This window comes from Hevea brasiliensis, chromosome 14, assembly GCF_030052815.1.
Source record: "Hevea brasiliensis isolate MT/VB/25A 57/8 chromosome 14, ASM3005281v1, whole genome shotgun sequence".
Lineage (NCBI taxonomy): Eukaryota > Viridiplantae > Streptophyta > Magnoliopsida > Malpighiales > Euphorbiaceae > Hevea > Hevea brasiliensis.
In genome coordinates this window covers 77,493,122-77,510,027 of record NC_079506.1, presented here as the reverse complement: position 1 = coordinate 77,510,027, position 16,906 = coordinate 77,493,122, and the positions used below count along the sequence as shown (strand labels likewise).

At 34.6% G+C, this 16,906-nt stretch overlaps 1 protein-coding gene across 4 annotated transcripts; it reads left to right on the top strand.

The window, feature by feature from the left end:
* Positions 1 to 1,031: 1,031 nt before the first annotated feature.
* Positions 1,032 to 7,925, top strand: LOC110651814 (putative disease resistance RPP13-like protein 1). 4 transcript variants are annotated; one of them, XM_058133330.1, is made up of 7 exons: positions 1,032 to 5,565; positions 5,654 to 5,722; positions 5,975 to 6,095; positions 6,210 to 6,289; positions 6,365 to 6,467; positions 7,309 to 7,506; positions 7,655 to 7,925. In XM_058133330.1, the coding sequence occupies exon 1, from the start codon at positions 1,177 to 1,179 to the stop codon at positions 5,548 to 5,550; it is 4,374 nt and encodes a 1,457-aa protein (XP_057989313.1). In that variant the 5' UTR covers positions 1,032 to 1,176; the 3' UTR covers positions 5,551 to 5,565; positions 5,654 to 5,722; positions 5,975 to 6,095; positions 6,210 to 6,289; positions 6,365 to 6,467; positions 7,309 to 7,506; positions 7,655 to 7,925. The 4 variants fall into 4 exon arrangements, with proteins under 4 accessions (XP_057989313.1, XP_057989311.1, XP_057989310.1 ...); XM_058133328.1 differs by having other exon boundaries at positions 5,654 to 5,745; positions 7,370 to 7,506; XM_058133327.1 differs by having other exon boundaries at positions 5,654 to 5,745.
* The last annotated feature ends 8,981 nt before the right edge of the window (positions 7,926 to 16,906 follow it).

Below are 16,906 nucleotides of genomic sequence, written 5' to 3'. Positions count from 1 at the left end.
CCTTGTAAAGAGAAGTTTAGAACCATAAATATTATTGCAAAGAGGGTTTTTTTTTTTATTTTGAATTAGAATTTAAACTTATTGGTGAGTTTTTTAAAAAATTAATGAGTAATAATTAAAATATATATATATATATAAACCCAATTTATTATGTGAATCAAAATATATGATATAAAATATTAAGACATATAAATTATATAATTTATATAAGTTCTTCACATTATAAATTTTATGAAAATAAAAAAGTAAAATATACAAGTTCTTCATAAATTTTCATAGAACTATTTTTTCTTTTCATTTTTAAAATTTTTTTTTGTGAAGAGAAAAATAAAATTATATATATATATATAGTTTTTTTTTTTATTTCTCGTCAACTAAAATTTGATCTCATTAATGAATTTTTCAAAAATTTAGTAAAAAATCAATGAAAAACATTTATATTTAAACCAATATATCATGAAATATAGTATATATTAAATAAAATACACATATTAATTAGAGTAAACTATACATAAAATAAATATTTTACTTAATAGATACTATAATTTATGTAGGATATATTATTTTAATTATAAATTCTTTTCAAAATTATTTTATGAAAATATTTAAATTTCTTTTTACATTTTATATTCATTCAAATATATGGATTTGTATGTCTTGATTTAAAAAATAATAATATAAACTGAAATTAATAAAAATATTTTTAGTATAAAGTTTTAGTGAAAAATAAATATAAAATAAAATTTATTTTCAAATTTAAAATTTAATTAATGAAATAAAAAATATCAACCAATTATATTAAATCAAGATTATAACCAAAACTTTTATTTATCAATCAAATAAAATTTTTAATATTATATTATAATTTATCATTAACCTTTTAAACTTAATTTTAGATGTAATTGTATTAAATCTAAAAAAGGTGACTATTTTAATCAAAATAAAAATGATGAATATAAACCTAAATTCACATAATTTTTTTTTTTTTTTCAATCGGCCATACAAAGAGTTTTGTTGTTAAACAAAGAATTGAAGTTCAATCCAAAAAAAAAAAGGGAATCGAAGTCAAAGTCAACTCTCTCTCTCTAAAATCTCATCTTCCTTGTTAATCCTTTTCTCTGTTTGCTCCGGATCAATCAACCCTTTTCTCTGCCATAATCCTCTGTTTCTACTTTCATGCAAGAAACGATGTCTGTTATTGGTAGTGCTGCTTTGTCTGCGCTCTTTCAGGTGCTTTTTGAAAAGATTGCCTCCTCAGAGTTGCTGAAATTTGCTCGTGAGAAGCAAGTTCTTGCTCAGATTAACAAGTGGGAGAAAATGTTACTCCAAATCAATGCTGTGCTTGACGATGCCGAGGACAAGCAGACTGCTAATCGATCGGTGAAGATTTGGCTCACCAACCTCAAATGCTTGGCTTACGATGTGGAGGACGTCTTGGATGAATTTGCTACTCAATGTTTGGGACGCCACTTGATGGGATTGGGAGATCCTCAACCCACCACTAGTAAGCTTCAAAAATTCCTTCCCACTTGTTGTACTAGTTTCAATCCGAAAATTATCATGTTTAATTCCAAGATGATGACCAAGATAGAGGAAATCACTACCAGATTAGAAGATATTGTAGCCCAGAGAAATGACTTAGATTTGAGAGAGAACGTTGGAAAGATGTCTAAAAAGCTCTATCAACCACCACCCACTACGTGTTTGCAAAATGAACCGCAGGTGTACGGAAGAGATGAAGATAAAAGGAGAATTCTCGATTTGCTGTTAAGGGATGGAACCGCTGATCCAAAGGTTTCTGTGATACCCATTGTTGGAATGGGTGGGGTTGGTAAAACAACACTTGCCCGGCTTGTGTACCATGATAAAGCATCCCAACATTTTGATGCAAAAGCATGGGTTTGTGTCTCAGATGAATTTGATATTATGAGAATAACAAAGGCCATTCTTGAATCAATCACTTGGCAGCCTTGTGATCTGAAGGAGTTGAATCAAGTTCAACTGAAGTTGTCCAAGGAATTAGCTGGAAAACAGTTTCTCATAGTTTTAGATGATGTTTGGAGTGAGAGCTATGAAGATTGGAATACCTTAAGTTCCCCATTTATGGATGGAGCTCAAGGAAGTAAAGTCATTATAACAACACGCAGTACAGTTGTTGCACAAATGATGGGAACTGTTGACAGTCATGCTTTGACTTGTATTTCGGATGATGATTGCTGGTTATTGTTTTCTAGGCATGCTTTTGAAAATAGAAGTATTATTGCATATCCAAATTTGGAAACCCTACGCGAAAGAGCCATATACAGGTGTGGAGGCTTGCCTTTGGCAGCAAAGACTTTGGGTGGCCTTTTTCGGGGAAAAGATGCCAGTGAATGGGACAATTTATTGAACAGCAAAATATGGAATTTGCAAGGTGTTGATGGTGATGTTCTTCCTGTGTTAAGATTAAGTTACTATCATCTCCCTTCATATTTAAAGAGGTGTTTTGCATACTGTGCAATTCTTCCAAAAGATTATGAATTTGAGGAAAAGGAACTAGTCCTTCTATGGATGGCAGAAGGTTTGATTCAGCAAACGGGCAATGAAAAGCACATGGAAGATATAGGTCTTGAGTATTTCCGTGATCTATCAGCCAGATCACTCTTTCAAGCATCAGGCAATGGTGAATCTCAATTTGTAATGCATGACCTTGTAAATGATCTTGCACAAAGGGTTGCTGGGGAGACATGTTTTAGATTAGAGGATGAATTGGTGTTTGGTGAACAATTCAAAAAGGAAAGAGCACGTCACTCTTCTTACATTCGAGGCTATTGTGATGGCATCAAAAGATTCAAACCTTTTCACAAGACCAACTGTTTGAGAACCTTCCTACCCCTATCACTAAGTTATGAAGAAAGCTATATAGCAAATGACATCCCTTCTAATTTGTTGTCAAAGCTAGGATGTTTAAGGGTGCTATCTTTTAGTCATTACCACATCACTGAGCTGCCAGATTCAATTGGTGACTTGAAACATTTGAGGTATCTTAACCTTTCATACACTAAAATCAGAGCATTACCTGAGTCAACAACTTCTCTGTGGAATTTACAAACCTTGATATTGGAAGAATGTTCATGTCTCAAAGAATTGCCTTCAAAAATAGGAAATTTGATCAATCTACGTCATCTTGATATTACAAATGTTAATTTAGAAAAAGGGATACCATTGGGAGTCAAAGAACTTAAAAGTCTTCTAACTTTGTCTAATTTTCCTTTGGGCAAAGATTGTGGAGCTGATCTAGCAATTTTGATGAACTTAAAATTTCTTCGAGGGGCACTTCATATCTCAAGGTTGGAGAATGTGACTGATGCTTTGCTTGTGAGGGAAGCCAACTTAATGGATAAGAAGTACTTGGACACTTTGTTGCTAGAATGGAAGTACAATATTACAAGAGCAGACAGTCTTGATAGAGCTGTTCTTGCTGGGCTGCAACCTCATAGAAACCTAAAAAAGCTCTCTGTAATGGGCTATGCTGGTACAACATTTCCATCATGGATTGGAGACTCTTTGTTACATAATCTGGAGTTTCTAAGGTTAGAGAATTGCAAGAAATGCGCATCCTTGCCACTTCTTGGGTTGCTACCTTCTCTCAAAGAACTCGTTGTCAAAGGGATGTCTAGTATAAAAAGGATTGATCATGAATTTTGTGGGGAGAGTTACTTAAATACTTTTCCAACTCTTGAGACTCTACGCTTTATGAATATGCCGGAGTGGGAAGACTGGAATACAAGTGGACTTGAATTCCCTTGTTTGCAAGAGCTTGCCATTGAAGATTGTCCCAAACTATCAGGAAAATTACCTAACCATCTTCCTTTGCTAAAAAAGCTTGTGATAAGAGAATGTGAGCAGTTTGTTGTTTTACTTCCAAGTCTCCCAGTGATCTCTGTGTTGGAAATTGAAAGATGCAAAGAGGTGGATTGTGGATGTATAGTTGAATTTGGCTCACTAAATTCTATGGTACTTTCAGAAATTTCAAAGTTCTCGTTTCTTTCTAAGGGGTTCATCCAGGGTTTAAAAAAGGCCAAAGATTTGAGTGTTATTGGAGATCCATTTCCTTCTCTACCATCTTTTGTTTTCAATGTGGTTGAGGAAGAAAAAGAGGAGATGCTGCCACAGGAGCCAACAGGTAGTCAACTTGAAACACTGAAATTAACTAATTGTGAAAGCCTGCTACCCTACGGGTCTCTCAATCTCATGTGCATTAGGGAGCTGACAATTGAAGACTGCCCAAGACTTGTTTCCTTTCCAGAAGCTGGTTTTCCTTCTACACTGAGAGTGCTTGAGATTAGCAACTGCAATTCCCTAGCTTCATTCCCTGATGCCATGACTTACAATAGTGTGTATCTTGAAGAACTGCGAATTGAAAGGTGTAATCTCCTGATGTCCCTTGGAAGGGGCCAGCTACCTCCAACTCTAAAACGTCTGATGATAAAATTTTGCCATAATTTGCAAAGCTTGCTTTATGAGGCTGAGGATGAGGATGAGGAGAGTTTCAGTTCTTGTGGAAACACATTTAGTCTTGTCCTTCTGTCAATTGAGGCATGCCCATCTCTTACATTGTTATCCTCAAGAGGCGGGTTACCTTCTTCCCTAAAGCACCTCTGGATTTCCCATTGTTCGGAGCTCACATCCTTATCACCAAGTGCCAAATTACCAGCCAGGCTTGAATACCTCCAAGTCTGGAATTGTTCAGGTCTTACTTCCTTGTCGTCCGGAGATAATTTACCAGCCAGTCTTAAACACCTAGAGATTTGGTATTGCTCAAAGTTGGAGTCGATAGCTGAGAGGTTTGACAACAATGCATCACTTGAAAGGATTTCAATTAGAAATTGTGATAATCTTAAATCTTTGCCTAGCAACTTGCACAAGCTTATCAATCTCCATTATATAAGTTTATCCGGTTGGCCAAGTCTTGTTTCTTTCCCATGGCAAGTGTTGCCTGCCACCTACTCAGAAGAACATCAGGTGGAAAGAGAGAAGAAATTTGAGGGCCTTCTAGATGGGATACACGAGCTTACCTCTCTTCACACATTGCTGTTAAATAATTGTCCAGGCATAGTATCCTTTCCAGAAGGAGGTCTTCCCACCAACTTGACATCACTTTATATTTGTCATCTCAAGATCTGTAAACCATTGTTTGAATGGGGTTTGCACAGACTCACATCTCTTACAGAACTTCATATTCTTGAATGTTCTGATGTGGTGTCCTTTCCTGATGATGAGATAGGAATGATGTTGCCTACTTCTCTTACCCACCTGTCCCTTGGAGAATTTGCAAATCTGGGATACCTCTCCACCAAGGGGTTTGAAAACCTTGCCTCACTTGAATATCTCTGTGTCTATGATTGCCCCAAGCTTGCCTTCCTTCCAAAGAATGGTCTCCCTTCCTCACTTATGAAACTGTATATCAATAATTGTCCTCTGTTAAAAGAGAGGTGCCAGAATGGCAACAGACCAGAGTGGTTCAAGATAGCCAACATTCCCCACATCAAGATGGATAATAGATCGTAGATGTCTTTCACACTGGTAAATTAAGTTAAAAATAACTCAAATTAATTTTTATGGCATATTCTTATATAAATATTTTATAATGTACCTATTGTGCTGTATGCAGAAAATGGCCCTGAACTGAAGAAGAAAATAGTAGTGAACCTGTGGACAGAGAATGGAAGAATTATAGCTGGTATTGGTTTCAGTCTAGGCCAGGTACCTCAATTTCAAAATTGGGTACATTTACAATATCTAATGTCACGTTACAATTTGGTCATATTTCAAATGACAACATGTGAATTTATCAACTGCATTCATAATGATTAGGACACAAATTTGGCAGGCTTCCAGCTCAGGCTGTATGGTGAAGCTGCTTATATTATTGTAACAGACACTCTATTCTACATGGTCCAAGACTAAACACAGTAATTTGCTTAATTTTCAGGGACCGACTTTGATGGAAGCAAAAGGAATAGTGATGGAGGTTTCTCAGTTTTCCTTTCATTTTCAAATTTGCAAGCTTTTCATACCTCGTATGGTGGTTCACTTTTCAAAATTACAATCTGGTATGGTAGTTGGTTACTTGGTTTTATTGTTTGGGTGGTCTGATTGAATGATTATCATAAATTCATGATGAATGGTCCATATCTGATTTCTGATATTGAATTGATATTGTTTAGGGCCAAACCGATCAGTAAAACTAGTTTGAGAAGCTGTCAGGTCATCAGGGACTGACTTAAGTTGCAGGATAGGGACAGAGGTTTGTCCATTTTCATAATATTTTCAAGTTTGCTAGCTTTCTGTGTTCATTGACCAAAATTACACTCTCTTACAGAAGCTGGTTATATCATTCTTTTTTAAAGAATCAAAGAAGGGGAATTGCTGATTCTTCAAAGCTTCCTATCTTACCTGTCTGCTGGATATCTTCAGTGGGAGAGGTATATCTTCTCACACCTTCATGTTGTCGCCTCCAATAAAAAATTGCATAAGATGTTCATTGTCTTGGATCTTCTTTCCAGAATTCAAACATTTCAATTATCTTTGTTATGTATTTTGAAAAAAAAAAAAATTGTCTAAAATGCAAATAATTGCTAATGCAAAATTTTTTCCCTCTTTGCATCATTTAATTTGCTGACATTTAGTACTTTTCTTATTTCTTTTAGGTTGTCAAAACTTTTTGGTTGATTTAGTCATGTAAAGCGTAGACATACGGAGGCTCCAGTTGGACAAGTAGAGCACATTAGGTTAGAGGATAAAAAGAAAAGAAGGGGTAGACCTAAATTGACTTTGAGGAGAGTAGTACAACATGACCTAGAAGTATTACACATTTCCGAGGATTTAACCCAAAATTATTTAGAGTAGAGAAAGAGAATCCATATAGCCGACCCAAAATTTTTTGGATAAAAGCTTAGATGAGTTGAGTTGAGTTGTATCAACTCAAGACAGCAGCAAACCCTCCATTGAACTTTCAGACCATGGAGTAAACCGAATGCACAGTATTATTTTCATTGTCGTAAGTTCTTCACCTTAGCCCTTCATTGTTTTAACTTGCAAAAGTGAAACATGAGTGTTAATTTGTAAACATTGCCAATTATGTTGTTTTGGAATTATTTTGTAAATTTGTGAACATTGTCAATTTTGATACCCAATTGGGATCATAAGGTTGCAGCTCATCAAAGACTTGACAATAGGAAGTTATTTCATCATTATCTTTGGTGATGGTATCTTTTCAAGATGAATGATGCTGCTGATGCAATCTGTTTTTGTTGCACGTTTTAGGAATCTAGATAAACTTTTCTCTGAAGGTCCCAAGTCTCAAATCTTTTGAATGTTTAACCAGAGGATACACCCTAGTGAAAGTAGAAGATGCATTTCCTGCCTCTACAGCTAAAGCTGTGCTCTGATGGAACAATCAACATAAGAGGCAGAAACAAAGATTGGAAGCCCATAAGAATTGCAGCAACATATTTGATACAGGTATTCTGTAATAGAAACATGGTTACTATTTCATTTTCAGGTTTTGGGCTTGAAAAGAGTTGCATGGGTACACTTGCATAATTGTCATTGTTGAAAGTAAATTCTTCCCGTAATATCATTGACAGGAGTTAATCTTTGTATTTTACAGACATATTGAAGGACTGACAAAGGTGGGCATTTGGAGAACATTTGCTGTGCGTGAAAGACTGGTTGCTTCTATGGCCTAAGTTTCTCTACCCTTTTGCCTCTCTTCTATCTTCTGTGATTATTGAAAGGAAACCTTTCCTATTTTTACAGTGCTGTATACTAAGATTTCTTGTAAGATAATATGAAGTCCTGGTTAAACATGCTGCAATTAGCAACTAGTCAACTTATTCCTTTGTATTTCAAGAGGAAATGTACTTCTGTTCTTTTGCCTTTTGCTGTCCTGCTTTGTTTTCAGCAACCAATGTATTTACATAAATAATCTATCTATATAAATATAATATAATAAAGCTGGCATTCAAAATAAATTCACTTAGAAGTAACAAATGGTAATATTTTAATTTTTTTTTATTTATCAATTTTATGCTTCTTTTATTATTATCACTATTTAATATAACTTTTTAATTTCTTAATGCTTGTAATTTTTGTTATTTTAATTATGAATAATAATTAATATGTGTCTATTAAATAGAATTTCTTTGTATTTGTATTACTACTAATGCTTAATACTTAATATAAAAATTTAAATAAAATTAATATATATCTATATTTATGAATTATATTTGAGAAAAAAAAATACATTTTTATCATTAATAATAATTAATGTGTATATTAAATAAAGTTCATTAATCTCCAATTAATACGTGACCTTTTTAGTTTTTCCAATACTTAATATAAAAATTTAATTAAATTTAATATATATATATATATATTTAATTTTAATACATCTTATTTGTATTTGTTTTAACTATATTTCATCATTATTCGTTAACAACAAATCTATATATATTCAATAAAATTTATTGGTCTTACTAAATTTATAGTTATGTTATTATAACTAATCACTTATTAATGTGATTTTTTAATTTCTTAATTTTTAACTAAACATTTATATAAATATTATAATACTAAGCTATGAAATAAGATTCCAATATAAAACTGAGTTAATGACAAGTAAAATGAAAAATAATTAATAAATATGATTATAGTATATAAAAAGCCATGGTACATGTTCAAGAATGAATATCATATAAAATTATTATTGAAAAATTAATTTTATTAAATTTTGATAGCAAAAAAGTCAATGTAAATTTAAAATTATTATAAATTTCCATATAATAAAAAAAAATTATACAGAGATGGTAAATAAAAGTTTTTACTGATATTTTTGTGGTATGTGCTTAAAATTTAAGTTTTTCTATATTTTTAATTTTTTTTTCTAAATTTAAATACTATATTTTTACTATTTATTTTATTAATAATTCTAGAAAATAAAATATATTTACGTAACGCATGGATACGTGTCTAGTAAATATAATAAGACTAGTCCATTTTATTTATTTGTTACTTGGACGTTTATAATTTTTTTCCCATTTTGCCCCTCATCAATCTCCATCACATTTATCCTCCCCTCATTATTTTAGTACTCTTTCTTCTTATCTAGTGGACTACTTTAACACCGACATAATTCGCCTTTATGTCTTTTGGAATCACTTTATGGTTATGACATATTAACACTCTATTATAAATTAAAATTAAATAATATATTATATCAAATTAATGACTCTCAAAATACAATAGTTGTAATTTAATTAATGCTAATAAAATTAAAAGTCATTGTTATAAATTATATAAATTAAAGTCACTTTTTATTGTCCATTAGAATTATAAAATTATGTACTTACTTTTTTATTATAAAATTATGTACTTAATTCTTTATAATAAAAAATATTTATGGCTATAATTATAATTTAATTAATATTAAAAAAAATTAGGAGTCAATGTCATAAATTATATAAACTAATATCGCATATCAAAAATTAAATTTTTGCATGCTCCTAATGCAAATAGAATGTATAATTTCCAATCAAAATTTTCTCTTAAACCTATTAAATAATATTTTAGTAACCAACATATTAAAAGAAGATGAAAAGCAATTTACACAAATATTACTCGGGTAAACTTCCTCTTATAAAAATTGAACGAGTGAAAACGTGATTATTGGGCATTAAAAACTTGAATTTTAAAAATTATTTTTAAGGTTACATGCACCATACCAAGTTTCTTACGAACCTAGTCAATTTTCAATGCCCAATTGCATACCAAAACATATTTTAATATGTATTAAAATTTCATTTATCATTAAAAATTATGAACTAACATTTAATTCAATTAAACCCTAACTAAAAGAGGGATTTTTAGGTACTAACCTCTTGATACACAATTGATGCAATCTTAGGATGTTCTTAGGACCCAAATATTGTCCCTCTAGTTTGTTCACCACAAGCACACACCAAAGTAGCAATGGCAGCCCCTAGATTTACTTTTCAAGCCTTGTCAACTAATTTTGAGATAGAGTTTATACTTTGTGAAGGTTGTATGAATGTATTGGGTGTTAGAAACACTTTTTAATAATTTAATTCAAGAGAAAATTTAAGTTTTTCCCTTTGAATCAATTGAGAAATTGAAGAGGAGAATGAGACACCATGTTGCCTTCCCATATGAGAGAAAAGAGAGGAGTGACTGATTTTTCTTTATAACCTTTCTTTATATACCTAGGTCAAACCCTAACTCCCTTACCACATGTCATCACAAGATCCCATATTCTTATTATTTGATTTAATCCCATGAAGTCAAGTGTCAAGCTCCATTTAAATCATGACATGTGGTCTTCCATCATAGGAAGACAAGTGACAATATCATATGGTTCCACGTGTCACCATCTCATGGTGCCACGTGTAGACCAATTTGCCCTTACTCTTTAATTTGAGTTCTCAACCCGAAATCATAATTTCTCCTCTTTAAATTAATTTATATCAAATATAAATTAATTAATTAATCTCCATTAATTAATTTCTCATAATTAAATTCATATTTAATCAAATTAAATATAAATTTAATTTATATTATACATCCAACAACCTAGATTTGGTTTCAAGTCATGTTAGGGACTTTGCAATCTTATTGCAAACCAAGCCTCTTGAATTAATTAATTAAACTTTTTAATTAATCAATTAAATCACATTTTAAATGGTGATTAGCTTGTGTAGATGTGTGACTTACTAGGCTCATTACTTATTGGCAATGAGAAATGATATTAACTCTTAATATCATTAGAACTCTTTCTTACAGTAAATGATTTCTCTAAATTATTTCAGACATCTCATAGACTATGGTTGACACCTAGCATAGTATGCCATGGCCACCCAATAGTAATAAGGAATACGTTAAATTAACCTTTAATCATATGTTATAATGTACTATAATCTCTCCGTTATAAAATCACAATTCGAGCTGGAGTTATAGTTAATGTCAAACCCCATTTGCTATGAGCATTATTGTCACACCTTATCCCTGGTAAGGTATGACATGTTCCCGTAGCATACCTAAGGAATTACCTAACTCCACCTACTGATAACCCATTAGTTATGCTACAAAGGATTTTAAAACAAATCATAGTTTTTTATCTTATCAATTCTTTTGCGGAAAACTGCATGAAAATAGTTAAAAGTACATGTAAATATTCATTGGAAATAATGATAGACTAAATATTGCAAAAGTTACATTTTCATAAGTCTCAAAGTAAAATACAAAATAGTTACAAACTTAAAATGTGATAGCAATGCAATGCTTTTAAATACAAACTGCTCAATGTCCGTACATCCATACATATAGGTACAAAATACATCAAAAGGAAATTACAGGGGTATACCTATAATATATACCCACAAACAATACTAAAATGCTGCTTCCAAGTCTCTCACTCGGCAGCCTTCTTCTTTCCCTGACCTACGACAGCATAAAGAAGCTATCGCTGAGTATATCACTCAGTGGTGCACAACTAATAACTTTAAAACTTAAGGTAAAACATAATTTGTCAAAGTATAATAAATCACATTTTTCTTAAGCATGAAAACTTCACAATAGTTCTAAGTCCATAAAAGCCATTTATTAGAATAATATTATAAATGAGAAATTACACTTCATAAATTACAATTCACAAAGCATTAGTGTTGCCAATATCAACACACAGTTTAGGCCATGACACAAAATTTCACGATCAGTGCCGTGTTGTGCACCACGATAAAGCAATCTCAACCTCACTAACATTTATTAATGAGGGAAGGACTAGCTAGCTAATGAGTACACATGTAGTCTTACCCCACTAACACCCTCCCTGTACCAACTCCGTACATTCTACTGTTCCGGTGACCGGTGTTGGTCCGGACAGCTAGAACGTCCGGAAAAATATTTAAACTAAAGTGAGGAACCATAATTAACTCAAATATTGATAAGAAAAATTTAGTAAAAATTTTAGAAATAAAATACAAACAAGTTAAACGAGCCGGTGCCCTAGCGATGGGTAACCAGAGGGAAGTTGCGGTTCTCGCAACGAGGAGCCCTAGACCCAGGGGAAAAATTATAAAATAAATTTTGGGACTCCAGAGAAGGGTTATTGAGGTTCCCATGGCATTAGAATGCCAAGAAAATACCTAGAAAAAATTTTCAATCGGTACAGACAAATTTGACCCATTCAGCCAAACGGAGGGCATTTTGGTCATTTCGCCTTCAGAGGTGATTTTTGGCCAACTTGTTCAGTTGAGTAAATAATTAATATGACATAAAATGTGAATAAACATTACTAAAAATTAAATTGAAATTGAATAGTGATGAAAAGAAAAGAAAAATCAAAGAAAAGCTCATTTATGACATCTTGATGATGTCATTTATAAATTATGACCAATCACAATTGAGCTATCATTTGACTAACTATTAAAAGAGATAAAAGAGGACCAAAATAAGAAAAAATTGCAGCAGCCATCCTTCCCCCAAAAGCCAGCTGAAACCCATTCCATAGCCACCCTCCATTAAAGCTTTTTCAAGCTTTAGATTTCCATCATTTCCACCATATTTCTCTAACCTCTCTTCATTAAAATTTTACCCCACACCTTAAACAAGCTTTTGGCAGCCAAGAAAAGGAAGAAAAGTGAAGTTTGGGGCTTTGGAAATTCTGCCCATTCAAGGTTAGTGCAACTATAAACATAAAACTCTTAAATTTCATGATTTTGGACTTGAAATTTAGTAAGACTTGTAATTTAAATGAACAAAAACCTATGTGTATGAGCTCTTGAATTTCGGCTGCCCTAGAAAAGAAATATGTAGGAGTGTTTTTGATGAGCTTGAAGTGAAATAGAAACCATGTTTGAAGTTATAAACATATGAGTAATGCATTAGTAGCTAACCAAGGTAAATGGCATAAATCATGAAATTGAATTAGGGTTTAGGAAGGTGAAAATGTGACTTGGCTTAGGAAATTGTTAGAGAACTTTTTAATGGTCAATTAGTGACTATTTTAGGTAAGTTGAGCACAATTTGGACTGAAAAATAGGATTGCAAAGAGAAGGAGTAAGCTGCCCTAGGACAGCAGCAATGGACTGAGATTTCAGTCCAATTACACAGCCATAACTTTGGCTGTGTTGGTCCAATTGGTGTTTGGCTAATTGGAAATGAAACTAGGCTTATAATGGCACATTTTTGCTGAAGAAACCATGCCCAAAAGACCAAAGCAAGAGGACCAAAACTTGGCCCCAATCCGGATACCCTGCAACTGATTCTGCAGAATTGACCAAATAAACAGTAACTGTTCATTTGGCCATAACTCACTGTAGATTTGGTCAATTGACCTGAAATTTTTACAGCAACAAGTTAAGACATAGAAAAACAACTTTCATGAAGGAACCTACCCCAAATTATGGCTAGAACCTAACCCAAATGGCAATGGCAGTCACTGTTCATGTTACTGTAGATATGGTAATTTCCGCAGAATGCAAATCCGTCCAGCTGTGGTTTTTGGACCATATCTGGAGCTACAAAACTCCAAATGGAGTGATTCAAAAAATGAAATTCAACTAGAAAAAATAAGGAACAACTTTCATGTTTTACATTTCTTCAAATTCCTACAGTAACAGTGTCCAATGGAACAGTGAAGTTGACTCACAAAAACTGAAAATTCTTCTTGTGTTGATTTAAACTTTGAAATGGTATAAATGCTTAATGCCAACAAGTTTGGAATGCCAAATGTGGTATGTTGGGAGTGCCAAAGTCAATGTACATATTTTTATTCTAAAAGTCAACATTTTTGTTGACCAATAAGATGAATAGTGACACTAAAAATTTGAAATTCACAAATTGAAGAATTTAAAAGTTTCAAATGCCCTAGTATACCTAACAAGATTGGTTTGGATAGTTTGGCATGCCAATAGGGTTCAGTTAGCAGTACTGCACATGGCAATATGCCATTCTGTGATTTCATGGCTTTTAGCCATTCTGACTTTGCATTGAGATTTGGCCTTGTGCCTGAGATTATTTACAGCTTGGTAGCTGTTCTGTTGCACACCGGGAGATGCATATGTGACCGATGGTGTGACGGCCCGAGGTACTCGATACCCAGTGCCAGTTTACCCGTTATCCAGCCCAGTCGTTTAGTGTAGGTTACTTAGAGCAACCAAATGAATAAAAGTGGACAAAGTAAATAATATACAAATACCAAACAAATAAAACATATACATTCACTACATATTTAATTTATTGCTATTTTCTTTTATTATATTATTGCACCACTAAGCATTATTGCTTAGCGCGTTGCTTTTGCCACGCGTAGGTACTGTAGATACAGATCGTGAGCCCAGTAGACCGCAGACTGGGTGAGTCCATCCTGCATCTGCCGCATTATGTCCTTGTCACCTCAACTTCTGCAGTGCATTGGTAGGACATTAGGTGTCATTTTGACATTTTATAACTTAACTTTGTTTTTCTCATATGTAATTAAACTTGTGTAATGTATATTGATGTTTATGTAAATTATGAAAATTGTACTTGTGAATGGAAATGCAAATGTTTACTTGTGATTTATATGTGATCATCACATGTAATGGATGATTGAGAACTGGAATTGAAATGATGTTGAGATCTTAATATTGAGATTTTGTTGATAAATTGAAGTTGGGATTGTTTGGAAATTATTTGGAAGTGTTTTTAACAGTTCAAGAACTGCTTTCTCCATTTTTAGCGGTACTCATGGATTTTCTTTAAAATTTTCGGAACCTCAAATAAATAATAATTTTGATAAATGGCTTAAATAAATCATATTTCATAAATTAGCTTCAAAAGCATGACACAAATTAAGTAAGGTATATTAGAGTGTGCCAGTACACCGTGTGGCATTACTTACTCGGTATATTGTACAGGTAAGGGGTGTCACATTTAGTGGTATCGAGCACGGTTTAGGCGCTTCGGGCCTAGATTGAGTCCATACCATGCATTGCATTTGTAAGAGTCGAGGTGACACTAACGCAGATCTGTTTATCTTTCTTATTTTGAATAGGATATGGATCCTTCATCTCAGAGAGCCGTTGAGGAGGAAGTGGAGAGTCATGCTCCACTGCAGCGGTGAGGCTGGGGCATGAGAGAATCTGCTCCGCCACTCAAGCGAGCCTCGCCAGCCTCCACAGGCCATGTTCCAAAGAAATGGCCGACTTCTTTAGACAAATGGCCGGAGTAATGCCAAGACCACCACCACCACCGGCTCCACGCAGTAAATCACACTGGAAAGGCTAAGAAAGTTTGGGGCGATGGATTTCTTGCAAGAGAGAAGATGACTGCATTGCGGTAGAAAATTGGTTGAGCAGAGCAGAGTCTTAAAACAACTCCATTGCACCCAGAGCGTAACTTAGAAGCTGCTGTATCCTTGTTACAAGACGATGCCTACGAATGGTGGGACACTGTGTCCAGTGAAGTGCAGCCAGAAGCTGTAACTTGGGACTTCTTTCTCTCTGAATTCAAGAAGAAATATGTGGGTACTGTATACCTGGAAGAGAGAAGAAAAGATTTTATTAACCTGAGGCAGAGACAACTGTCAATGGCCGAATATGAGAAGAAATTTGTTCGATTAAGCCGCTACGGAAGGGAGATAGTCCCTAATGAAGCTGAAAGGTGCAAGAGATTTGAAGAGGGACTAAATGACAACATCAAGATCCAGCTCACTGCCTTGGGAATCACAGAATTTAGCAAGCTAGTGGAAGCTACAATAAGAGTTGAAAAAGTGAGAATCAGTGAGCAGACCAGAAGGGAGAGACAGCAGAAGAGGGGACCTGGTCAGTCTAGCTCAGCTCCTGCATTTGGAAAGAAGTTCAAGGGTCCTCCTACATAGAGTTCAGCTCAGCCACAGGGTCAGGGTCAGTCTCAGGGGCCCAGGCCACAGTTCACCCCTAGGAGAGGTCAGTCCACACCATCAGTGGGCAGCTCTCCAGGGATGGGGTTCAGGGGACCAGCCCCAACATCTTCTGCATGTCCACACTGCCTTAAATGGCACAAGGGGGAGTGTTGGAGAGTAACTGGTGCCTGCTTGAGATGTGGGTCGACAGAGCATCAGCTGAGAAATTGTCCACGCAGAACCACTACAACTGCTCCAACACAAGCAGACAGACCTGCTCCTACACCACAAAGAGGTAGAAAATCTGGCAAATCTGACGCAGTGGGACCATCACAGAGGCCTACATCTGAGCCAGCAGAGAGGCCAGATAACAGACCACCTGCCAGAAATTATGCCCTGAGAGCTCAGGAGGAGCAAGATGCCCCGGACGTCATCGAGTGCGTTCTCCTCTACACTACACTGTGCATGCATTGGTGGATCCAGGATCCACTCATTCCTACATTTGCATCAACTTACCGTAGAAAGGGGATACTAGTAGGGAGAGTGACCAAGACATTACGGTCACTAATCCATTGGGCCACGCAGTGTGGTAGTGAACAAAGTATACAAGGGTTGCGTTAAGGATTGGGTATGAATTCTTGGCGGACCTAATTGAGTTGCCCTTCCATGAGTTTGACGTGATATTGGGAATGGACTGGTTGTCACGTCATCGTGCAATAGTTGATTGCAAATTGAAGAGAATTTCTCTAAAAACTTGAGGGTAATGAGATCACGGTTGTGGGGAAAGGACAGATTTCTTGTCCAATGTCATCTCACCACGATTGCAAGAAAGAAGAATGATGAGAAAAGGCTGTGAAGCCTACCTAGCACATGTGGTGGATACTAGGCAGGCTAAGCCAAACTTGAGTGATATACCCACAGTGAGAGACTTCCCGGAGGTATTTCCTGAAGAGTTGCCTGGTTTGCCACCAGAAAGGGAAGTCG

Excerpts from the sequence above, each read along its gene's own strand:
- LOC110651814 (XM_058133330.1), top strand. The coding sequence starts at position 1,177 with ATGCAAGAAACGATGTCTGTTATTGGTAGTGCTGCTTTGTCTGCGCTC.